The sequence below is a fragment of the Chiloscyllium plagiosum genome, chromosome 29 (genome assembly GCF_004010195.1).
Source record: "Chiloscyllium plagiosum isolate BGI_BamShark_2017 chromosome 29, ASM401019v2, whole genome shotgun sequence".
Classification (NCBI taxonomy): domain Eukaryota; kingdom Metazoa; phylum Chordata; class Chondrichthyes; order Orectolobiformes; family Hemiscylliidae; genus Chiloscyllium; species Chiloscyllium plagiosum.
The window spans coordinates 10,158,696-10,185,448 of record NC_057738.1 but is presented as its reverse complement, the minus strand read 5'-3'; the positions used below and the strand labels follow the sequence as shown (position 1 = coordinate 10,185,448).

Below are 26,753 nucleotides of genomic sequence, written 5' to 3'. Positions count from 1 at the left end.
GCAGGGCAACTGTACCATTCAAGATCAGAAACAGTTACAGAGAGTGGAGAATTTGGCCCGGACAATCACAATTTATAGAATCCATCTACAGGCCTGCTGTCAAGGAAAGGCCACCAACATTCTTAAAGATTCATCCCACACTGGCACTGTTTTTCTACAACCTCTACCATCGGGGAGAAGGTACAGAAGCCTGAACACACGCACCAACAGGTTTCATAACAGTTTCTACCCTACTGTTGTTAGAATACTGGATGGACTCACAAACTCTTAACATTCGCCTGTACCTGTGTTTTTATTTTTGCTGCTGTTTACCTATTATTTATGATCTATGCTACTTAACTATGTGATCTGCCTGCATTGCTCGCAAGACAAAACTTTTCACTGTGCCTTGGTACATATTACAATAAATTCATTTCAATTAAACACTAACTTCCCCTGAGGAACTATTAAGTTAACTTCAGCAGAATCCCCTGAAGTGTCTGATTTAAAATAGAGACTTTTGAAGAGAGTTCCAAGCGTAAAGAAATTGCCCATGGAAAAGTCAATTTTCCAGATATTCTTGCAGCATCTTTGATGGGGTTCCACAAGGTCCCAATGCAAAACTCCTACCTAAGCTGGTGTAACAACTATCTGGCCAGTAGAAAACCTGCATCAATAAACTATCTGGCAACTTTCAATTTGTTTATTGTTAATTCTGACCAACTCATTATTACTCTTGTTCTCTGGATAGGTGGTCAGGAAAACAAGTTGAGAAGCATCATCATTCACACATCAATAAATGTGTGAACTTGACCATCCTTCTTCCTCAATTTTGCCAGAAACTGCAGAAGTTTACATGGATTTTTTTCGTTGGTGGGAGAAATGCCAAGGTTGGAATCTAGTGATAACAAGATAAATCAGGATAAATTGTTAGATTCAGATTTTAGAACAAAGTTCTATTTGTACTGAAAAAGAAAATTTTAAACCACTGTCAGAAGTTAATCCTTCAAATTGGCCCAAGTCTTCATTAAAGGACTCATTTTGGGGCTTATATTGTTAGCAGTTTGATTAGGAACATCTTACCTGGTGACTGCACATTTTTTTTACTGTGCTCTGAGGAGATCATCTTCATGCTGGAGAACTCATTGTGGAAACGATTTGTGTTGCTGCAGGATGGACTCATGCCCACACAGTCTGGATAGTAAGCACCAAGAAAGGGGGCTGCTGGGCTGTCCTTCAGCAGTGGAGGCACAATGAGCATGGAATACCACTTACCATCTCCAACTTCACTCACTCGCTGAAAAAAAATTAATTGACATTACATAATGTGAGCAAAGTAGCTAGAAATACCCTAATATATGAATGCATTTCAGAAAATTAAATGATAGAGCTCCAAACATCAATTGTTCGTACTTTAGCAGATGATCACTTGAATTAATCTTAAAAAGCATTCATTCCACACAGCTCATTTGTTTTGTTACAAGCCGAAGACAAAGTTTTTACAATTAAACATACCTAATTAAAGAAAAAAAACTTACAGAAAACAATTTTAAAAGTTGTAAGAAATGATCAAAATTAAACTTAAACTGGATTTCCAATTATATTTCATTAATTTTTAAAATGCTCTTAACAAAATAACCAACCTACACAATGGTACTAGTTCTCAGCCTCTTACACAATACAGGAGGAAGGTATGAATCAGTGGATCATTTGACAATTTGCCAAAATAACTTAAAAAAAAATTAATTTAAAGTTTACTTTCAAATTTTTTTTGAACAGTTGCCAAGTGAGTGAATACACTTCAGGATATGTGGCTGAACCATGCAGGTCAGTTCCTGGTCTGCGCTAAGTTGCATGAATTGCAAACAACAGAGCAGTTATAAACAAAATATTCAGCACCCTCTACTGGGAGAAGAATTAGACGGGAATCTGGTCCTGACTTCTAATAAAAAATGCATCAATTTTCAAATAAAATGTAGTTAGTCCTCAAGCTCTGCCATCACTCTCATAAATACAATTTCTTAGGAGAGATCAAGAGGTAATCGGTGAAATAGTATCCAAAAGAACAGAAAACACTTCAAAGGTGATTTTAAAAAATGCCAATAAAAACATTGTTTTTAAATCTAATACTTAATTAGAATTTCAAATATATTCGGATCATATGGTTCACCTAACTAGTACATTATACTACAGAATAAACCCTCTCATACACGTTAACTAGATTAAATCATGATGAGTTACCAAACAGAAATGTTTGCAAGTATTTGCCAGGTAGATATTTATAATCAACCTGTTCAAAGATGTTATTACACACCTCTGGTCTAGATGGGTCTTGAACCAAGACCTCCTGGTTCAGAGGTAGGCTCTTGCACCACAAGAGCCCTAGTATTGTCCACGTATGCTATCAAAGAGCCTCCCCTACCTAGACCTAGCAATCACCCTTCATTAATGCCTTAAAGATAGGGCACACTTAATATCACGTACGAGATGACACAATATTAAACATTGTATTCGGATCACAACCACTGATGTTTTGACCAAATGCAGTTTAATTCACATCTATGCTGATATTTAATTTCACAAGTGTATTACAACCTGGTCTGGTTTCCAAGATAACATTTCATATAGGTACAATTTTATTAAAAAGCAAAATTCCACAAATGCTAGAAATTCAAAATCAGAAATGAAAGATCATTGGCCTGAAACATCCACAATGTTTCTGTCTACAGATGCTGCCAGCGTTGCTGAGAATTTCCATCATTTTCTAATTCCACGGTCTAAAGTGTGAAGTTTAGTAAATGAAAATTGTTTCCAATTAATTCAATCAATTAGTATGAAACAAGAGCTGAATTTTTTCCCCCATTTGTCATCATATGACACAGTGGTAGTGTCCCTCCCTCCGAGTCAGGAGACTCAGATTCAAGTCAAATCCCACCTGCTCCAGAAGTGTGCATTTATATCTCTGAACAGTTTTCCCAGTTCCGGAAAATAATGAACAATAATAATATTCAACATATTTAATTGAAAAGAAGCATCCAAAACCAACTCATGGGATCATGAAAAAACATTTTAAAAAGAACACAAAGCCAAATATACATGTGCTATGTCAGGTGACCAAAGGTTTTGACCAAGAGGTAGGTTTTCAGGAATGCCTTACTAAAGGAGGGAAGTAGACAGGCGAAGAAATTCCTAAGCTGAGTTCATGTGTCACCATAAGTGTGGCCACAAACGGTGTAGTAAAATTCTCCATAAATGTAACCTAACCTCCTGATTATTTCCAGCACCAGTGTTTTATCATTAAAATTATTCATTCTTCTTACAAATCCACTCATGGGTTTACTGTCCCTCTCTACGCAACTTCCTCCACCCTTAAAAGATTTCAAAAATCAGTGTTGCTACAACTAGTCTCAAAGCATTTAATCAATAGCTGCTGTGCTTTCAACTGCTTAATCTTAAAGTTCTGGAATTCCCTCCCTAATCTTACCAAGGTTTCCATAAGTCACTTTTGCAGCCTACCTCTTTGACTATCTGTTAAATACTACTTCATATGTTTCTGTCAAATTTGATTGATATTGCTTTTGCCAGGCACTTTGAAAGTTTTTACAACATGATAGACACCTTAAATAGACGTGCTATTGTTGACAGTTTAGCTTGGAGCTAAAAACTTCATTTGGATTTATAATTAGTACTTACCATGTCTTCAGACAAAGAGCAAGGATCTGAATTTTCACTCTGGATGGACATTAAATAAAAAGTTGGTTAGGTTACATGGAAATCAAAGGATAAATATACATTTTCCAACTTGACTCCTCCTCACATATATCCCATTCCAGATCAAAAGGGATAGCAGTTAAACTATTCCTCAAATATTAATGACTCCTCAAGATAAGCCAAGATGGCTAACCAATTTCTTACATTTCAAATTCCATTTTAAATGGTGGAAATGCTTAGTGGATAGTTGCAAAAAAAATGTAATTTGCACTTTGTTCAAAACTCAGCCAAATGCAAGTCAAATACAAACTTAAACCTCCAATGCATCTTGCCGCTCTATAGGTTTCAAATATTCATTTTGGTCTCAGTATGAAGAAGTCAAATACTTTACTAGGTGTGAAATGATGAATATAGGCTTAAACAAGGATTAACATAGCAGTGAACATCCTGAATAACAACTTCCATAAATTATTCACAAGGAAAAACAACATCATGACATCTAGGCAAAGTTAATAGTGAAGGCAGAATTCTTAAAAGCACACAAAAACATTAAATCACCAAAGATAAAGTTCATTAATCTCAAAACACTCATAGAAAACATGAAATTTTAAGAAAAATTGTCAATTCTGAGGCATCATTGAATGTTGGAGAATTACAAGTAGGTTGCTAGCAGGTAAGCAGAATGCTTTATTCAAAGAGTAAGAAACTAGATTAAGGCATAATGCTAATTTTAATTCAGTTACACGCGAAGTACTGGAATGAACCATCAATTATAAACTTGAATTATATACACAATAACAATCAGTCAATCTGGGAGAATTTGGTAGTAGTTCTGGTTTGTCAAACTCTTACTTCCCTTGAGAAAGTGGCATCTCCGATGTGGAATAGAGTGTTCGAATGACAACTTCCAGAAGAACTTTAGCAAAAATAATTGTCTTTCAGACCAGGCTAAGCTTAACACAAATGAAGGTTCAGATAAGAAACTGGCACATGGGCATAAAGGATTTTTGATAAAGGAAGGGATTCTAGTTAAAGGAGTTACTCATGGGAAGTACTGGATGGGTCATCTAAGGAATCAATGTTAAGAATTTAGAGTTAAGAGTCATAGAGATGTACAGCACGGAAATATACCATTTGGTCCAACTCATCCATGCCGACCAGATATCCCAACTCAATCTAGTCCCACCTGCCAGCACCCAGCCCACATCCCTCCAAACCCTTCCCAATCATTTACCCATCCAGATGCCTTTTAAACGTTGCAATTGTACTAGTCTCCACTACTTCCTCTGGCAGCCCATTCCACACATGCACCACCCTCTGCGTGAAAAAGTTGCCCGGTAGGTCTTGCTTATATCTTTCCCCTCTCACCCTAAACCTATGCCCTCTAGTTCTGGACTACCCCACCTCAGGGAAATGACCTTGTCTATTTACCCTATCCATGCCGATCAAGACTTTGTAAACCTCTATAAGGTTACCCCTCAGCCTCATACGCTTCAGGGAAAACAGCCCCAGTCTATTCAAATTCTCTATAGCTCAAATCCTCCAACCCTGGCAACATCCTTGGAAATCTTTTCTGAACCCTTTCAAGTTTCACAACACCCTTCCGATAGGAAGGAGACCAGAATTCAAGTAATATTCCAAAAGTGGCCTAACCAACGTCCTGTACAGCCATAACAAGACCTCCCAACTCCTGTACTCAATACTCTGACTAATAAAGGAAAGCATACCAAAAGCCATCTTCATTATCCTAACTACCTGCGACTCCACTTTCAAGGAACTATGAACCTGCACTCCAAGGTTTCTTTGTTTAGCAACACTCCCTAGGACCTTACCATTAAGTGTATAAGTCCTGCTAAGATTTGCTTTCCCAAAATGCAGCACCTCACATTTATCTAAATTAAATTCCATCTGCCACTTCTCAGCCCATTGGCCCATCTGATCAAGATCCCGTTGTAACCTGAGGTAATCTCCTTCACTGTCCACTACACCTCCAACTTTGGTATCATCTGCAAACTTACTAACTATACCTCTTAAGCTCACATCCAAATCATTTATATAATTGACGAAAAGTAGTGGACCCAGCACCGATCCTTGTGGCACTCACTAATCACAGGCCTCCAGTCTGAAAAACAACACTCCATCACCACCCTCTGTCTTCTACTTTTGAGCCAGTTCTATATCCAAATGGCTAATTCTCCCTGTATTCCATGAGATCTAACCTTGCTAACCAGTCTCCCCTGGAGAACCTTGTCGAACACCTTACTAAAGTTCATACAGATCACATCTACCACTCTGCCCTCATCATTCCTCTTTGTTACTTCTTCAAAAAACTCAATCAAGTTTGCGAGACATGATTTCCCTTTCATAAAGCCATGTTGAATATCCCTGATGAGTCCTTGCCTTCCCTCAGGATTCCCTCCAACAACCTGCCCACCACCGACGTCAGGCTCACTGGTCTACAGTTCCTTGGCTTGTCCTGACCACCCTTAAATAGTGGCATCACGTTAGCCAACCTCTAGTCTTCCAGCTCCTCACCTGTGACTATTGATGATACAAATATCTCAGCAAGAGGCCCAGCAATTGCTTCCCTCAGTTCTAGGGCACACCTGATCAGGTCCTGGGGATTTATCCACTTCAAGACATTCAGCACTTCCTCGGCTAATAGGGACATTTTTTCAAGATGTCACCATCTATTTCCCTACAGTCTATATCTTCCATGTCCTTTTCCACAGTAAACAGTGATGCAAAATACTCATTTAGTATCTCCCCCATCTCCTGCGGTTCCACACAAAGGCCGCCTTGCTGATCTTGGAGGGGCCCTATTCTCTCCCTAGTTGCCGTAAAAACCCTTTGAAAAAACCCTTTAGATTCTCCTTAACTCTATTTGCCAAAGCTATCTCATGTCCACTTTTTGCCCTCCTGATTTCCCTCTTAAGTATACACATACTGTTTTTATACTCTAAGGATTCACTCAATCTATCCTGTGTTTACCTGACATTTGCTTCCTTCTTTTTCTTAACCAAACCCTCAATATGTTTCGTCATCCAGCATTCTCTATACCTACCAACCGTTCCTTTCACCCTAACAGGAATATACTCAGCACTCTTGCTATCTTACTTCTGAAGACTTCCCATTTTCTAGCCGTCCCTTTGCCCGTGAACATCTGCCCCCATTTAGCTTTTGAAAGTTCTTGCCTAATACCGCCAAAATTGGTGTTTCTTCAAAATCCAGTCTATCCTTTTCCATCACTATTTGAAAACTAATAGAATTATGGTCGCTGGCCCCAAAGGACTCCCTCATTGACACCTCAGTCACCTGCCCTGCCTTATTTCCCAAGAGTAGGTCAAGTTTTGCACCTTCTCTAGTAGGTACATCCACATACTGAATCAGAAAATGTTCTTGTACATGCTAAACAAATTCCTCTCCATCTTAGCCCTTAACACTATGGCAGTCCCAGTCCATGTTTGGAAAATTAAAATCCCCCACTATAACCATCCTATTATTCTTACAGATAAATGAGATCTCCTTACTAATTCATTTCTCAATTTCCCTCTGACTATTAGGGGGTCTATAATACAATCCCAATAAGGTGATCATCCCTCCCTATTTCTCAGTTCTATCCAAGTAACTTCCCTGGATGCATTTCCAGGAATATCCTCTCCCTCTACAGCTGGATCGCTATCCCTTATCAAAAACGCCACTCCATCGCCTCTCTTGCCTCCCTCTCTTGTCCTTTCTGGAGCATTTATATCCTGGAACATTAAGCTGCCAGTCCTGTCCATCCCTGAGCCATGTTTCTGTAATTGCTATTATATCCCAGTACCATGTTCCTAACCATGCCCTGAGTTTCCCTGTTAGGCCCCTTGCATTGAAATAAATGCAGTTTAATTTATCAGTCCTACCTTGTTCTCTGCTTTGTCCCTGCCTGCCCTTGACTGTTTGGCTCGCTTCTGTTCTCAGCTGTAGCAGTCTCAGATTGATCTCTTTCCTCACTATCTCCCTGGGTCCCACCCACCTATCTTAATTGTTTAAACTTTCCCGAGCAGCTCCAGCAAATCTCCCTGCCAGTATACTGGTCCCCTTCCAATTCAGGTGCAATCCATCTTTTTTGTAAAGGTCACTTCCACCCCAGAAGAGATTCCAACGATTCAAAAATGTGAATCTTTCTCCCATACATCAGCCATGCATTCATGTGCCATATTCTCCTATTTCTATCGTCACTTGCTCGTAGCACCGGGAATAATCCAGATATTACTACTCCTTTTTAAATTTCTGCCTAACTCTGTATTCTCACTTCATAATCTCACCCTTTTCCCTTCCTATGTCGTTGGTTCCAATGTGTCCGATGACCTCGTGCTGGTCCCTCTCCCCCTTGAGAACATTCTGCACCCTCTGCGACATCCTTGATCCTGGCACCAGGAAGGCAACACACCATTCTGATTTTTTGTTGCTGGCCACAGAAGCGTCTGTCTGTGCCTCAGGCTAGAGAGTCCCCTAACACAATCGATCCCTTAGAACCCGACGTACCTCTCACTGCATTCGAGCCAGTTTTTATACCAAAAACTTGGCTGTTCGTGCTCCATTCCCCTGAGAATCCATCAGCCTCTACATTTTCCAAAACAGCATACTTGCTGGAAATGGGGATAGCCACAGAAGTCTCCTTCAGTACCTGCTTACCTCTTTCATCTTTCCTAGAGTTAATGTGACTGTATCTATGACTTTTCTCCCTTCCTATTAACTGCCATCAATCATATCCCCTTGCCCTTGTAAATTCATTATTGCCTCGGTCGCTCCAACTGTTCCATTCGATATGATAGGATTCGCAACCAACGGCATTCATTGCAGATATAATCCTCAGTAACCCGTAAACTCTCCCTAAACTCCCACATCCGACAAGAAGAGCATACTCTATTCAATGCCATTTTTGTTTCTTCCAATCTCCAGAAAATAACCTGGTCTTATTCCTCTACAAAACATTGCTCCAGGCTAACTTAATACTTATGGCTTATATTTTTAAGTTTAGTCAAGAGACATAACTCAATAAAACATATAATCAAGAAAGAAGCCACTCTACTCACTACTATAGGCTTACAGCTAGACCCCAAGACTACACTTTAAACTCTTCACTTATCTGTCTCTGTGCTGTGACCTTTCCTAAACAGGTTCCTCCACGATCAGTTGTGAACTTCACTTTGTTCATTTTCCCAGATGGACTCCAGCGCCCAGTGATACATGAATTAAACAGCAAAGGCAGTAACTGCACAGGTTCACTGCTGTGTCAGGGAGCAGTGTGGGTTTCTCTCGCTCTCTCCTGCACTGACCTTACCATGTAATGTTCTGACTTTTTTTTTCACCAAAGTTCCAAAACAATGCAGCAGCATATAAAACAGTAATTGCTGCTCCTGGTATTTGAGGAAATCACTTCCAACACCTAAAATACCCAAAAAAAGGAGCAACCTGTTACAGCCAGACATTTTTCCTACCCTCCATCTTGAATTACGCAGAATCCTTACTGCTTACAACTTAGCAATTGATGAATATACAATGCTTCACCTTAACAGTGTTATGGGTTTTCAGGCCGCAACGGTATGTTTTTGCAGATGTTGTTGTCATCTGGACATCCCTTGTTAGCTGACGCCATTTTGCACAATCTGACTTAGTACACTGTACCTGTTACAGATAAATCAAAGAATCAATTGATACACCAATTCAAACACGCTGTTGATTAAAAATGAATACCAGCTTATGTAACATAGTACCATAACCAAACTGATTTACAAGACATTACAAATGTTTGACTGCCTGGACAGAGAAGAAAGAAGGAGAAACTAGCCATTGTTAAAACTATGCTTTCAGCACTGTTAAGGACTGTGCAGTTTAATCTGCTCAAAATAAATCACATCAGGGCTAAAACTACATAGAAAACCTTGCCTTTCATTCACACTTACTGACTTCCCTGACCTCCAGATGAAATTTTCACAAGCTCAATGGAATTGAGCACTTGAAGCTATGGAAAGTAGGCTTCACAGGCAGTGTGGTTTCATCTTGTCCTATACTAGCCTTGAATTGAAAAAACATAGACATCTTTTTCACAATCAAGCATTTTGCAAAACTACTGCTTCAGAAATGTATAACCTAAGACATCTTTCCTTTGTGCATTAATTATAACATTCATTATGTTGTAATGAAATGTCTATTTCTACAATTTTTTTAATGTACCTTTCTACAATTTCACAAACTAAATCTGAATATTAATTTGGACATGAGCTTACCCAGTAAGGAACCAGCTGATCAGCCATAAATGCTTTCAGACTAGGTTCACTTTTGCCATTACTGGTCCAAATTCTTTTCCAAGTTGCATACTTCTCATATCCATCTTTGTGGCTAGAAGATTAAAGAAATCAAATAAAAAGAAAAATTAGTGTGGACTACTAATACAGTAAAAGTTAAATTTTAGTTATTAAATTTATGTGGAAGGTACATTTCTGCTGAAAAGAGAAGATCTGCATTAATATTAAAAGGAATAGATTAATTATTCGAGTTCTGCTTTCATTTCCTTGCCATGCCTATCAAACTTATTATTGACACCGTACTTTTTTATATAGATATTTTTATTGAAAATTTAATATTTTTACAAATTTACAAATAAAAAAAAACAAGTTTCAACATTGATATACAATTAAATCTTCAATAAATAATAACCAAAATTTATCAAACAGAAAAAAAAGAAATACCGAGAGAAAAGAAAACTCAGCTAACTACTAATCTGACCTACAACTAACCAGAGTGTATAATTAAGTCTCTTACATTATTCAGGGAAGAAATAAAAACTGACGGATAACACAGAAATTGAGTAATGAGATACGTGCTCGGAATGTGTTAACATCAGATCATAACAAAACCCGTATTCGTGTGGGATTCTTCTCCCAAGGGGCCCTGGACCAGCCAGGTTTGCCATCTCAATTAAATAAAATCCCTTGTTAGGATGGCCAAAATATCTGTATTTATGTAATTCAAGAAGGGCTGCCATATTTTATGGAATAATTCGGTCTTTTGGTGCACCATATTTGTAAGGAAGTACATTCCATGATTATTCTGTGCCAATTCTAAAGTCCAGGGGGGGCCTCAGCCACCCAGTTTACCAAAATATTTTTCCTTGCACAGAAAGAGAGAATGGAAAATAATCTCTTCCTATGCATATCCAGGGAGGGTAAGTTCGAAAAGCCGAAAAGGAGAGATCCAGGATCCACTTTAATTTCCGTTCCTAAGATTTCTGTCAGAGCACTTGCTACTTTAGTCCAATATCTACTGATCTTATGACAGGTCCATAAGCAATGTACAAGAGTGCCCACCTCTATTTTACATTTGGGACACATTGGAGATGCTCCTGCCTTAAATTTTGCCAATCAGTCCGGTGCTTGATGGGCCCTATGAAGTATCTTCAAGTGAATGGCCTGAGTTCTGTTGAAGATGGAGATTCTTCTGGCATTTTCCCAAATGTCATTCCACATTTCTATAGAGATTTCCAGTCCCAAATCCTGATCCCATGTTTTAAGCAGATTGTCCATATCTCTCAATTAAATCTTAAATAAATACTTCATTAAGTAATAAATGATAAATAGTGCTGACCGAAGATACCCCTATTGGCCATAACACTCTACGTTCTCTATCTGATTTATAAAGACTATCTAATAACGTAGCCTTCTTCTGTATGTAATCTCGAATTTGGAAGTATCGAAAGAGATCACCATTAGGTAATCCAAATTTCTGATGCAGCTGTTCAAAAGACATCAGAACCCCTTCTTTAAACAGATCCCCTAAACAGGAGATACTCCTGGATCTCCAGAGTTTGAATGTGGCATCTGTAAGCCCTGGTTGAAATCCCCATGCTCCCACTACCGAAGCAGAGGGGGATGTTTTATGTGAGTTGCCCTCATTTTGCCGTATTATATTCCAAGCTTTAATTGTATTTAGTATTGTAGGGTTTTTACAGTGATCCATGATGATTTTCCTCTTGTCTGAAAACAAGAGGTTAATAATTGGGCATTTTACTTGAGAAGCCTCGATGTCCAGCCAGATTGATTGCGGGTCAGACAAGACCCAATCGGCTATGTAACTTAATAGGAAAGTTAACTAATATTTCCTAAAATCTGGAAAATCCAATCCTCCCCTTGCCTGTGGAAGCTGTAACATCTTCAGCTTAATGAGGGGCCGTCTATGATTCCAGATATAGGAACCTAGCCAGCCATACAATTTAAATAGTGCCAGCCTCAGCAGCATCACCGGAAGCGTTCTCATAGGGAACAGGAGACGGGGCAGGACATTCATTTTAATTAGTGCTATTCTGCTTAACCAGGAAATTGGAAGGTCTCCCCATCGCTGGAGGTCCTGCCAATGCACAATGTTAGCGTTGTATAACTGACCAAATACTGGGGAGATAAAAATGCCTAAATATAAGAAACCCTCCAGAGACCACCGAAAGGGAAAGTGGGATCCGTCCAATAAGTGGGATATACTAGCAAAGCCACCCATTGGCATCGCGTCGGATTTTGAAAAATTAATTTTATAGTCTGAAAATACACTAAATGTATTAATAACTTGGATTAAGCAAGGCACGGACGTCAGAGAATTACTGAGAAATAGAAGAACATCATCTGCATAAAGGGTAATTTTATGTTTACCAGTACCAATCCTCGAGGCCATTATATTAGGGTCAGCCCATATAGCTTCTGCTAGTGGCTCAATTATTAGCGTAAATAACAATGGCGAAAGAGGACATCTCTGACAGCAGCCCTTATCCACACTGAAGCTATCCGAGTCTAATCCATTGGTAATCACAACTGCTTTGGGATCACTATACAGTGCTGAAACCCATTTGGTACACACCTTTCCAACGCCAAACCTTTCCAATGTGTAAAACAAATATGACCATTCAACACTGTCGAATGCTTTTTCTGCGTCTAATGAGACTACTACTCCTGGTATCTTTCCCTGATGGCAGGCTTGAATCACATTCAAAACCCTTCTCACATTATTGGATGATCTCCGGCCCTTAATAAAACCGTCTGATCCGCCTTTATGATGTGTGGCAATACCCTTTCTAGCATCAATGCTAATGTTTTAGAATGGATTTTAAAATCTACATTTAGCAAGGATATTGGTCTGTATGACGGGCAATCTTCTGGGTCCTTTCCTTTTTTGAGAATAAGAGAGATATTCGCCTCTTTCAGCGAAAGCGGGAGACAGCCCTGACTGTATGAGTAGTTATACATGTCCATAAGTGGACCAATCAATATTCCTGTAAATCCTTAATAGAATTTAGCTTGAAGGTCATCTGGGCCAGGTGCCTTACCACTCTGAAATTGCCCGATTGCGTCAAGTATTTCTTGGCTTGTTAAGGGGACATTCAGAACCGATACCTGTTCCGGAGTTAGGTGCGGAAAGGTCAGGTTTTTAAAAAATGACTGCATCCTCCTAGCTCTGTCTTCGCAATCCTGCGATTTATACAAATCAGAATAAAATTTTCTAAAGATTGCGTTAATCCTTTTATGATCATGAGTCAGAATACGCATACTTTCCTTGACAGACATGATAGTTTAAGGGGCCTTTTTTCTCTTTGCGAGAAATGCTAAGTATCTAGCAGGTTTATCGCCAAGTTCATATAACCTTTGTTTTGCAAATAATATTTCCCTCTTAGCCGTTTGGGTAAGCGTGGTGTTCAGAGCTGACCTAAGGGGCGTAATCCTTTGTAATTTGATAATAGGAGGTCTGTCAACGTATGCTGTTTGAGCTGCTTTTAAGCGAGCTTCGAGCAGACGCTGTTGTTCTCCCTTTAATTTTTTCTGGGTCGCCGAGTATGAAATGATCAAACCTCGCGCGTAAGCTTTGATGGTCTCCCACATCATTGATGGGTTGCTAGCCGTACCTGAATTAATTTCTAAAAAAGTTTTAAATTCTTGAGAGAAGTACTTTACAAATTTACTATCTTTCATCAGGAAGGGGTCCATACGCCAATGCCAGGGGGATGCCTCATTGTTCTTTGCCTTGATTTCCATATATACAGCAGCGTGATCAAAAATTGCTATACTGCCTATTATACAGGATGATATAGAATTTTTAAAAATCGAGGGGGCAAAAAACATATCAATTCTGGTATGACATTTATGTGGATTGAAGTAAAAAGAAAAATCTCTGCCCTGTGGGTGAAGGCATCTCCATACATCTACTAATCCTAATTCTTTGTTCAAATCCACCAATTGTCTACATCTGGGAGGTACTCCTGCAGTTCTCTTGGGAATCCTATCTATTTCCAGATCCATAATACAAGTAAAATCTCCCCCTATAATTGTATGACAAGCACCGAGAGCCATCAATTTTGAAAAGGCTTCCGTTATACATTTAAAAGGATGTGCCAGGGGACAACACAGATTTAAGATCCCATACTCCTCTCCATCTAGAAGGGCTTTAATCAGAATATATCGTCCAGATTCGTCTTTTATCTGATTTAGGATTTTGAAAGGGAAATTCTTCCAAATAAGAATAACAACGCCCCTACTTTATGAGCTGAAGCAAGAAAAGAAGGCCTGAGCAAATCCATCATGTCGTAATTTCAAGTGTTCAGGTGTGACTCCTGTAGGAGAGCTATATCAACCCTTTCTTTCTTGAGGTTTGATAATATTTTTTTCCTTTTGATTGGTGAATTACTCCCTTTGACATTCCAGGTGCACCATTTAACCAACTGATTAACCATAATCGTCCTGGCAAGTCAGAGACCCCTTGGGAGGGGAAATCCTATCAAGAACATCCCGAGCATAGGGCATATAAAATTCACAAAAATAAAGGCTCTTTAATACACTCACATCAATACAATAAAAATCTATTTTTAAATTAAAAAAAGTATTTAAATGGAGATTTTCCCCCTTGTTCCCAGGGGGTATCACTTCCTTTCCAAAATTCCATCATATCCTCTCCCAACCAGTGCCCCACCCTTGACCCAGGCACCCCTCGATAGGATGAAGAAAATTCAAGTAACTACAGAGCTAGAGTTAACAGTGAGCACCTTAACACCCCCCCCCACCCCAACCGGATATATTTGGTAATGTTAATACCATGTATAAAGATATATAACTATAAAATTACAACCTCAACAAGTAATAATTAAATATAATAATACAAAATAACAGGGGAAAACAACCCCGCTCCTAAAGACAGAAATAAAATAGGATAAAAGGTAACCACCTCCTCCCACCAATATTAACTAGACCCCCCGGCCAAGGGGGGGGGTGGGGGGAGAAAATTGCTAAGTAGAGAACAAATAAATAAATCCCTCTCCCCACCGCCCCCCCCCCGAAGGTAATATTCAACAGTAAGGTAAAAAAGGGGATTAATATAAAGAAAAAGGGGGCGATGTAAACCGGGAGGGGGGGGGGGAAGGAGAGCAAATTCTTGCCAAAAGTGCTGAATTTCTACAGGGAGCTTGTGTATATATCACCCATTGATAAACTGGACAGCAAAATAACCAAATAGGTAATTCCTAAAACATCTAAAATGTAGTTAAAAACTTACTAATCTTGACTGGAGCAAAACCATTGAACCAAATCAATTCAAGACAGCTTAAGAAATAGGATCAATAGGCCATTCAGACTTTCGAGCCCTCTGCACAGTTCAATGAGATCATGACTGCTCTACTTCAACACGATTTTTCTATACTACCCACGTGTCCCACAATGTGTTTATGATGAATCAATCAACCAACCTCTTCCAAAGATTCACCACCCTCTCGGTGAAGAAATTCCTCATCTGTTCTAAATGGTTCATAGACATTCACAGCAAAGGGTGGAGCCATTCAGCCCAATGATCGTGCACCAAAGATCTGAATACACTAAGTACATTTTCTAGCTTTTGGCACATAGATCTGGATGATTTCGCAATGCAAACGAATATCTAAATACTGCTTAAAATGTTAAGAATGTTTCTCACTTAACTATTCTTCCAAGCAGCGAATTCCAGACTCCCACCATCCACAGGGTGAAAACATTTCTCAACTGTGTTCTTATATTTCTACCTCTTACCTTAAATTCACGTCCCCTCATTAGCGACTCCACTATTTATGAAAATCCTCCACACTATTCACTACTTTACTAATGTTAGCGTCAGCCACAAAGATTTTGATCATACCCTCCACATTTCAGTCCAAATCATTTATGTACACCATTAACAGTAAGTGCACTAAGACCAAGCCCTGCCGATCCGCACTGAAAACAGAGTTCCAGTCACTGAGGCATCCTTTACCATTATCATCTGCGTCCTAACACTCAGACAATTTTGGATCCAACATGCCATTTTGCCTTGGATTCCACAGGCTTTTCTTTCTTGACCAGTCTGCCATGAGGGACCTTATCAAAAGCCTGACATACAGAGTACATCAAATGCATTTGATAAAATTTGATTAAATTTGTCAAACACAATGCTGACTATTCCTAATGAATTCACATCTTATTTCAGATATATTCCCAATCAGTGCTGGCATTCTAGAAAAATAAATTTACTTGAAGTCAGATTCTGCCAGAGATATTTTCTCATATATTAATAAGTGCAACTTGAATATATTTTTAAAAGCACTTCAGGTTTACGAACAGGTTTATCTGCAGGCATCTTCGGTTCAGAAACAATAATCAAAAACAATTTAAGGTACAAACAACTTCTAGGAACTTACCTTCTGTAACAATGATCAAAGCATTCATTGCAGAAATGTTCCCCACAAGATAAATGGTACCAACGTGATGTATAACCATTTTTAGCACATCTAAAAATGACAAATCACAGAAAGGAATTTAAAAGAAACAAAATCATTCTAAATTTAAACACAATCAATTCTGAATGTTTCAGTGTCAGTTGAGTTTTAGGTAGTAGCACTCTTGCCTTCAAGTAATAAGAGAGGGCATTCAAATCCAGAGTCTTCAGTACAAAAGTCTAACCCAACTTTCAGTATATTGCTGAAAGGCTGGTGCACTGTTGATGATGCTGTCTTTCAAATAAGGCATTAATCATGGAGACTTTGTCTGCTATCTCAGGCAGACATAACAGTTCAAATTCCATCATTCTGCAGAAATCCAGGAGAATTTCTGAGTTCTAACCCATACCTATTCCTAAATCAACACGGCAATGGTTAGGCCACTTTTGAAATACTGTGTTCAATTCATGTCTCTCTGCTGTGGAAGGATGGTGTGAAACCTGAAAGGGTTAAAAATAAAATTCCAAAGATTTTGCCAAGGTTGGAGGGTTTAAGCTACAAGGAGAAGCTGAATAGGCTGGGACTATTTTCCCTGGAGCGTAGAAGTTAATAAAATCATGGATACAGTGAACAGACAAGGTTTTTCCCCCAGGGTGGGGGTGTCCAGAACTAGAGGACATCGGTTTAAGGTGACAGGGAAAAGTTTTATTAGGGATCCAAGGGGCAACGTTTTCCACAGAGGGGGTAGTGAGTGTATGGAATGAGCTGCTGGAGCAAGTGGAGGAGACTGGTACAATTGCAACATTTAAAAAAGTATCTGGATGGGTATATGAAAAGGAAGACTTCAGAGGGATATTTGCCAAATGCTGGCAAATGAAACTAGATTAAGTTAGGATATCTGGTTGACATGGACAAGTTGGACTGATAGAGTTGTACAGCATGAAAACAGACCTATGATTCTATGACAAAAAAGTATTTTGATAATATTACATTGTTGCTTGTGGGAACTTTGTGAATCAGCTGACTGCCCTGTTGCCTATATTACAGCAGTGATTACATTTTTCAAAAAATGTACTGAGGGGCTGAAAGTTGTTTTGAAACTTTACAATTGTGAACAGTAGTATTTAAATGTAATTGTTATCTCTAAATATTTAGCAACATTACATGACTGTAATGTAATATCATTGTGCTAAACGAAAATGTGAGAACATAATCCCTGCATGCAAATTAGACCAGCTCCTAAAATTCTTCCAAAATACTAGCCATCTCAAAACATCTTATGAGCAGAATGGTGGCTCAGTTGTTAGCACTGCTGCCTCTCAGCACCAGGGACACAGGTTCGATTTCAACGTCGGTCAACTATGTATAGAATTTGCACATGGTCCCCGTGGGTTTCCCGGTTTCCTCCCACAGTGCTGGTTAGATGAATTGGCCATGCTAAATTGCCCAGTGTTCAGGGATGTGTAGGTTAGGTACATTAGTCAGGGGAAATGTGAAGTAATAGGGTAGGGTAATGGAACTGGATGGTGATACTCTTCTGAAAGTCGATGTCAACTTGTTGGGCCAAATGGCCTGTTTCCACTGTAGGGATTCTATGCTATTACAAGTAGGTAGGCCTCAACAAGAAGTTGCAATCATATAGCATCTTTAATATAGTAAAATATCCTAAGTTATTTTACAAGGACAATATTCAATAGAAACAGAGTGAGAAGTGTCTTACCAACTGAACATCAGACTAGAAGCATGACCAAAGATTTGAGAAATTAAGGATGGAGAAAGTTGCAGGCATGACTACCAATAATGTACAACAAACTTCTTTCTCACCATGAGGTCAGAACGAGAGGAGAAATGGGAAAAGGCTTCAGAGAGAGGGGGAGAGGAAAGATCATGAAATGATCTGAACAGAAGGATAAAAATTTTAAACTCATTGGGGAATTCAGATTTAATGTGGGTCAGAAGGATGGAGACTTGATGCAAGTTCTGAGAACATCAATAAGATTTTGATGAAGATCAAATTTATGGGGTGGGGAGTAAAAGTGAAAAATAAAATGAACATGGGCATGGTGCGCAATAGCTGAGTCTGGTGGGATAAACAGCTGATCAGTTAAGTTGGTCGATGTTAACAAGGGCATTTTCAGATTTTGAGTGATAGAGGATGTGGGAACAGTCACTCAACTGAGGGTTAACTGAAGTAGATGGTTTAGCTGAGCAGTCAAAACAAAAATAAACCAGAGCTCTCCAGCTATTTTTACCTTGAAAACTCTCTTTATATACATTTCAAGCATCTATTCTCCACAATACTGGTACACATTAGATTTATCCAAAATACACAGAGACTGAAGTCGCCCACAAATGTTGCATTACCATTATTGTATGTATCTGTAAATTCCAGATGCATACCATGCTTTATATTATCTAGACGATTTGATGGCCTGTAAACAAATATCTTTGCCATTTCTTTATGCAACTTAATTGTACATCTTCTTCTGAACTAAGATTGGCTCAAAGTAATGTACTGACCCCCATTCAATATTAACAGCACAACCCCACCTCTCATTTTTGCCTGTCCTCCCAAGATGTTGAATATGCTTGAACATTTAGGTACTGTCTTGACCACCTGCAGCCACATCTCCACAAAGGTAACAAAATCAAGTTAATTTTCTTCTACTTGTGTCAACTATTTACCATCCATGCTGCAAATGTTACACACAAACCAGATAGAGTACCTTGAATCCTGTCTTTTTATCATTATGTCTTTTGGTTCCATTTATATAGTCCATTATCAGCTCAATTTTCTCCTTTCCGAATTCCCTTTCAGGTTCAGATCCTTAAACGAAAGTTTAATCTTTCCCCATCATCACTAAGAGACTTCCTTGTGCAGATTTTAGACAACTGCACAGGTGAACTATTCACTTGTGGCTACATGCTAGATAAATTAAAGTTAAGGTTGAAAAGGAAATAGGCTGTTAATTGATTAATTGATGTCTGGATATATAAAGGTGAAAATGAGAAGGGCTCTTGTGGTGCAGTGGTTGTGTCCTCATCTCTAGAGCAGAAGCATGGATTCAACTCCCACCTGGTTAAGGTGTGCGATAACATTGATGAACAGGCTGGTTCAGTAGTAGTGTTCCTATGGCAGAGCCAGAGGCCTAGGTTCAAGTCCTACCTACTCCAGAGGTGCATACAAACACCTCTGATCAGGTTGATTAAAATATCTCAATGTATTTAGCAACTGATTCCTGGAACACTAGCATAAGGGGCCCTTGTGGTGTATGGTAGTGTCCCTATCCCTGAGCCAGTAGACCTAGTGAAGACCTACCGGCTACAGAAGTGTGTAATATCATCGCTAACAGGTTGATTAGAAAAACAAGGTGTAAATGAGGAGTGCTCTTGTTGTGCAGCTTCACATCAACGTCATTTCTCAAAGTAGCAAGACCTAAAAAACCAAGAACTTTGCCAATTTTATGCTCGTGTCACTCATGAGATTACTTATAATACTCAGAATCTCTGGCTGCCTTTGGCAGGAATACTTACCATCTGTACAAAGCACCCCTCCAAAGTAAAAATGGTAGTGTCTTGTGGTGCAGTGGTAGCATTTCTACCTCTGAGCCAAGGGTTCAAGTCCCACCTGCTCCAGAGGTGAGTCATAACTTCCCTGAACAGTTGAAAGAAAATATGTGGCCTACCTGGACTCAAATCTCCAAAACAAACAGGGGCACAGGGATCACTGCTGTCTGGTAGACCATGACATTCGTTCTACCTCTGAACCAGGAGATACAACTTTGTACTAACTTCTATACAAGCAAGAACTGAGGAGGGATCTTGTGATGCAGTGATAATATCCCTAATTCTGAGCCAGGTGACCAGGACTCAAGTCCCTGCTCCAGAGGGGTCATAACATCTCTGAATAGGTTGATCCAGAAATACCTAAAGGAGAGACTCAGAGTGATAGCTGCTGGATTGGCATAATCAATAAACTATTTACACAAAAACATGTGTCGGCCTCAGCCAAGTTAGAATATATTAACAATTTCCAATTTCAAAAAAAATTGTGTTTACACAAACTGGAACCATTAGAAAATTATTTTTAGTTAGGTAATTAACAAAAGCATACAGACCAGTACACATGTGAAGAGTATACACAGCAATGACAAAGCCAAGGTATGAGCATTGATGCACAGGGTCATTGGCATGAAGGGAGCAATCTCGGCTCTGAACGTCCTAACAAACCTTTCAGCACGCATTTAGTCCAAGCTCACTTGACAAACACAAATAGCAAGCAGTGAATTACTAATTTACCAGAGGATAACTCAATTCTAACTTATTTTCACTAATTATATCACCTTGAAACTATCCTCTGGGACATGCTAATGCATGCCATACCTCATTTAACCAACAAGACTGAAAGGAAAGTTGGAGTTTCAAGACACATTTGTTTGTAAACAATGGGGCAGCACCCAATTTTGAATCCAATAGGGAATTCAGAACAAAGTATTTTCCCAAATTAGTGAGCATGTGAAACTTGCTACCACAGGAAGTGGTTGAGTAAATATTATCAGTGCATTTAAGATGAAGTTAGACAAGGATGCAAGGGAGAAGGGAATGGAGTTACAATGGTAGATTTAAATGAGGAATGAGGAGAGTCTGAAGTGGAGCATAAATGTGAACATAGACAAGTAGGATTGAACAATCTATTTCTGTGCTATACAATTAACATAATCCTATTACCCTGAACATCAGAAGGACACCATCACCCGAAGATGAAATAGATACTTTCAGACAGCCCGCAAAAAATAAAGCTTCAGAGTTTATCTATAAATAACATATTGGTAGCACAATACACATTTCACCCTTACACACTGTCTGAACAAAGAATGATAGGAGCTAAACATTTCCAAAAATGATCCTGAAGCTACATACTATTGAAAACATACCAGAATTCTATTCCAAACATTCTTCTATAGAACAATTATGAAGTGTCAATTATAAAGTTTTACATCATAGAAGGTTTATAAGAGAGTACAATAATTAGATGTCACCATTTAAATCTACATAGAAGTTCACATGTGACAAGTGAAGTCAGCTTCTGAAGCACCCCGAACACCCTGGAAAATGCAATCACAGATGTGACTAACCAGAGAAATGGTTGCCACAAGGCTGTTGGTAGAATTGACAGAATCGATAAGGAGCTGATCCTCCAACCACAAGTTAGCATTTGCTTGCATTTCCTGCTACTAAGGATTATAGTGAGTCTATCAACAGCCTGCGCTCATGGCAGCATACAGGTGAGCAGCAGTAGTGAAGAAGGCTGCCTAGACAGAGGAACTCAGCTAACTAAACCTGAAAACAGAAGTGATGAATTCCTTGCACAAGAGGGGAATTGCAGTGGATGTTATTATAATGAACAGAATTTAATCTAGATTTGCATTTAAATGTTAAATCTCAACGTATCTCACAAACTGGGAATGACAGGAGGCGTAGTGACTGTGTAAGGGACAAATGTGCAAACGTTCAGTTGTGATGGCAACAATCCATGGAAAGCACAGATAGGGTGATGGCTTGTTTTGCACAGAAGTGTGCATGTTAGCTATTTAAGAGACTTTTTCCTATTCATATCTGTCATCTTGTGTCAATTTAAATGCTATGCAATCCAGGTAATAATGGCTTTTCATGAATTCAAGTTCAATAGAAGGGTGATAATTAAAGATTTTGATGAGTTCTTCCAATTTTGCTTCCAAAAAGTCCAAATATGTTAATTTGACTACATCTCAAAGAAGAATGAAAATCAAAACCGAAAATGAAACTGAAAACTAAAAGTAAAGACCTTAAAAAAAAAATTTTGACTCCTGTTAAATTCATGCTCTGACCAATAGCATAATTCACGAACTCTGACCAATAGCATAATTCCATTAAGCACACACTCTATTGAAAACTCAGCATTTGTAAATCCCAAAACTGCACCAATACCAGAAAATAATATTGATTATTACATTACTTGTCCAAAGGGAATTGAAGAGATTCCAACTGAACAGCTGGACTATAGCTCTTCTGTTCACCGTATTGTAGCAACCTATTAACAGAATTAACTTCACTTGCCTCTCTGAAGCACTTGCAAAACAAACAGGATATGTTGCACTGCAGCCAGCTTTTTCACACTTCCTATATTTTTTTTCAGAACCCTCTTCCTCTTCCTCAGTTTCAAAAGTTTTCTTCTTGACCTTCATTATAAGAAAATACAAAATGAATTTGACAATGAAATTTGGATCTCACACTCCACAAATGCTTTCAAGTTCATATTATTTTTCAAATTACATATTGTTTAAAAAAAAAGACATTTTGCCCAAGCTTTCCATCTTGCACTTAACAAGACAATTCTAAGGATATGGGGTACACCATTTACGACTGATATGAGGAGAAATTTCTTCAGAGTGGTGAGCCTGCAGGATTTGCTACCACAGTAAGCAGTTGAATCTGAACACTGTCCGATTTCAAGCAGCTGAAAATTCCACTCAAGGCTAAATGGATCAAAGGACATGGGGGAAAAGCAGAACAGGCTATTACATTGGATGATCAACCATGATCATAATGAATGACACAGCAGGCTCAAAAGGACCAAAAACCTTATTTCTGCTCTTTGATTTTTATGTAATTCACAAGAACAGAAATTGAAGGGGAAAACATTTATACTAGGGAGAGTACTCATCTGTTGGCATGGAGACTGTAGTAGAGATATTGTCATCGAGGGATGCACCCATTAATGATGATTGATAGCTTATCGTCAGATTTTGTTTAATCTTTAAACTAAGTATGTTGAGTCCGATATCCAACACACCAGATAATGACCGACAACTCTGCTGACATTTCTTGGCTAGATAATCTCAGTGAGAAGAATTATGCCAATGACCAATTTAGAACAGAATATTGGGCAGCAGCCTGGTGCATTTGCATGTATTAGAAGCTACATATATTTGTATACAGGATCTTGCCATTTGCAGACAGAAGGAAGATGTACTCACATTGTACTTGTTTCAATTGAACAAAATATGCGACAGCCATTCACCAGTTCACTGATCAGAGCAATGCCTCAAGTAATCAGAGTTAACCCATTTGGTTTAAAAATTAGTATTCTTGTGAATTATCCTGATATGTACAAGTTAAAAAGTGTCAAAGTGTGTCATTTTAGAACATTTAAGTTTTGTACTACCAAACAACTGCTTCCAAATTATAAAAATACAATTACAGACCATTACAATGTATTGAGAGGACAAGTAATATTAAACCAATTCGATCAAATGCTACAATCTTCTATAGTCTATGGGGATCATACTATATCCAGCATAGTTCACTTACAACAGCTCACATTAATCTGCAAAGCTGCAAAAACATCCATCTTGCATCTTCCCATGGTTGCAAGTAGTACAATGCAAATTGCATCTTTAGTGGAGAACAATAAATTCTGTGCATCAATAAATTGAGAAAGGGCCTGTGAAAGCACACAATCATTAACATTCGTGTGGTCAGTAAAGAGTGATCACATCCAGCATAACACAGCCCAAGCGAGTATCATGTTTGGAGAATTTGGAGGAATGTAGAAATAGATTGTTTAATTTTTTTCTCTCCGTTTTAAAAGTTTAAAGTTCAGTAGTCGAGTGAAAAGATTAATAAGCTCACAGATGGACAGTTGTCAGTCAATCATTTGAAGCTTGGACAGGGTCTTAATAGGTGTTAAGTACTACTGAAGTCTAACTAGTGTGGGCCATCTAAGTTCACCTCAGCCCTGTTTCAGAAAGCGTCTATCGAAAGCACACGATCAGTAAGCTTCACAAGTAAGGAAGTAGAGGTCACATCTGCACGCGACACAACCCAAGTGGAGTATATAGTTTGACGAATTTGGAGGCAACATAGAAATTCAGTGCAGACAGGAAGAGGTACTTCTGCTTTTTTTTTGGCTAATACTTTGTGAAGTATTTTTATTAAACAAGATAAATTGAAACCCAGAAGCAAGGGCCCAACACAAAAGAGTGACATCACAGGTAAACCCCAAGTTCATTGCTTGGTGCTAGCTACTATTTTCATTAAATCCCTACAGTTTGGAAGCAGGCCATTCCAACCCTCTAAACAGTATCCCACCCATACCCACCCCTCTAATCTATCAGTATACCCTTGCATTTCCCATGGCTAATCCACCAACTTTGTACACCCCTGGACACTATTGGCAATACAGCATGACCAATCCACCTTACCTGCACATGTTTGGACTGTGGGAGGACACCAGAGCACCTGAAGGAAATCCATGCAGACACAGGAAGAATCTGCAAACTCCGCACAGACAGTTGCCCAAGGCTGGAATCAAACCCGGGTCACTAGTGCTGTGAGACAGCAGTACTAACCATTAAGATACCACACATGTCTTAGAGTTGCCTCGACACTGGTTCACGATGCAATCGCACCCCTTTGATTAACTACCTCAAATTCAATCAGGGACAACAAATTAGATAGAGGGATCCAGGGGGTAGTGCTGAAGGACACTATGAGCTTGTCTAAGAGGTTTGACTTTCTTGCTCCCTGTGTTTGAGAGTGGAGCTGTAGGGAGGGTGAGCAAACTGACTACAGCATACTGGAATGGGCAGCAACTTAAGAATGGGGAGAAAACAAAAATGTAATCGGGAATAGTATATTTATGAGAATAGACACTGATCTCTGTAGCCAGGATTGAGTGTCCTAAACATGTCTTGCCTGCCTGGTTTCTGGATTCAGGATCTCTCTTCTGGGCTGAAGAGGAACTTGGATTGGAAGGGGAAAGATCCAATTTTCGTGGTCCACATTGGTACTAACAACATAAGTAGAAAGAAATCTGTTGATTGAATATGAGCAGGTAGGGGTTGAACTGAAAAGCAGAACCAAAAAGACAACAATCACTGGATTACTACCTGAGCCACAAGTAAATTGCAGAGTCAACAAGATTAAAGAGGAAAATACATTACTCAAAGATTTGTGTGGAAGAAGCAGGTTTGAATTCACGGGACATGGGCTGCAGTACTGGTGCCACAGTGTTTTAAATTTCCATAACATGTAATACGAGACTATGAGAAGTGTCAGGCACAGCAGATAAAGGGACAACTGCAAGGTGAGGGGGGCAGTCAACACAGGTCTGTTCTTATGCAGTATACAAAACAAGGTAAATGAGCTTGTAGCGTAGATTGAAATTGACAGTTATGAGTTGTGGGTATTCTGGAGTCAGAGCTGCAAGGGGATCAGGGCTGAACTAAATAGCTAAGGACAAACATCCTATTGAAAAGGTCAGACAGATGGGTAGAGAGTGCCTTATTAATAAGAAATGAAATTAATTTGATAGCAAGACATGATACAGAGTCAGAAGACACAGAATCTGTATGGGTAGAGTTCAGTCAGCACGAAGATTCTCCTTCGAATCCTCCCACTTCCTCCAGACCAAACGGGTAGCCATGGGCACCCGTATAGACCCTAGCTATGCCTGTCTCTTTGTCGGCTACATAGAACAGTCCATCTTCCGTAGTTACACCAACACCACTCCCCACCTCTTCCTCCGCTACATTGATGACTGCATCGGCACCACCTCGTACTCCCACGAGGAAGTTGAGCAGTTCATCAACTTCACCAACATATTCCACCTCGATCTTAAATTCACCTGGACCATCTCTAACACTTCCCTCCCCTTCCTGGACCTCTCCACCTCCATTAATGACGACTGACTTGGACACCTCCCTCCCCTTCCTGGACCTCTCCACCTCCATTAAATGACGACTGACTTGATGCTGACATTTTTTTAACAAACCCGACTCCCACAGTGGATTACACCTCTTCCTACCCTACCTCCTGCAAAAATGCCATCCCATATTCCCAATTCCTCCGCTGTATCTGCTCCCAGGAGGACCAGTCCCACCACAGAACACACCAGATGGCCTCCTTCTTCAGAGATCGCAATTTCCACATGGTTGAAGATACCCTCCAACGCATCTCATCCACATCCCGTACCTTTGCCCTCAAACCCCATCACTACAACCGTAACAAGGACAGAACCCCCCTGGTCCTCACTTTCCACCCTACCAACCTTCGCATTAACCACATCATCCACCGACATTTCCACCACCTCCAAACGGACCCCACCACCAGAGATATATTTCCCTCCCCACCCCTTTCCGCAAAGACCGTTTTCTCCATGATTACCTGGTCAGGTCTACGCCCCCAAACAAACCACCCTCCCCCTGCAAACGCAAGAAATGCAAAACTTGCGCCCACACCTCCCCCCTTACTTCCCTCCAAGGCCCCACGGGACACTTCCATATCCGCC

At 39.5% G+C, this 26,753-nt stretch overlaps 1 protein-coding gene across 6 annotated transcripts in view; it reads right to left on the bottom strand.

Moving 5' to 3' along the window:
• LOC122564370 (lysine-specific histone demethylase 1B) overlaps window positions 1–26,753 on the bottom strand; it is a 107,614-nt gene that overhangs the window by 70,009 nt on the left and 10,852 nt on the right. For all 6 annotated transcript variants that reach the window (XM_043719147.1, XM_043719148.1, XM_043719142.1 and 3 more), the window contains exons 3-8: window positions 22,520–22,641; window positions 16,406–16,495; window positions 9,963–10,074; window positions 9,244–9,360; window positions 3,673–3,711; window positions 1,063–1,276 (exon numbers count right to left, since the gene is read on the bottom strand). In XM_043719147.1, the coding sequence (XP_043575082.1) occupies window positions 1,063–1,276; window positions 3,673–3,711; window positions 9,244–9,360; window positions 9,963–10,074; window positions 16,406–16,495; window positions 22,520–22,641 (694 nt within the window). The remainder of the gene's footprint in view (window positions 1–1,062; window positions 1,277–3,672; window positions 3,712–9,243; window positions 9,361–9,962; window positions 10,075–16,405; window positions 16,496–22,519; window positions 22,642–26,753) is intronic.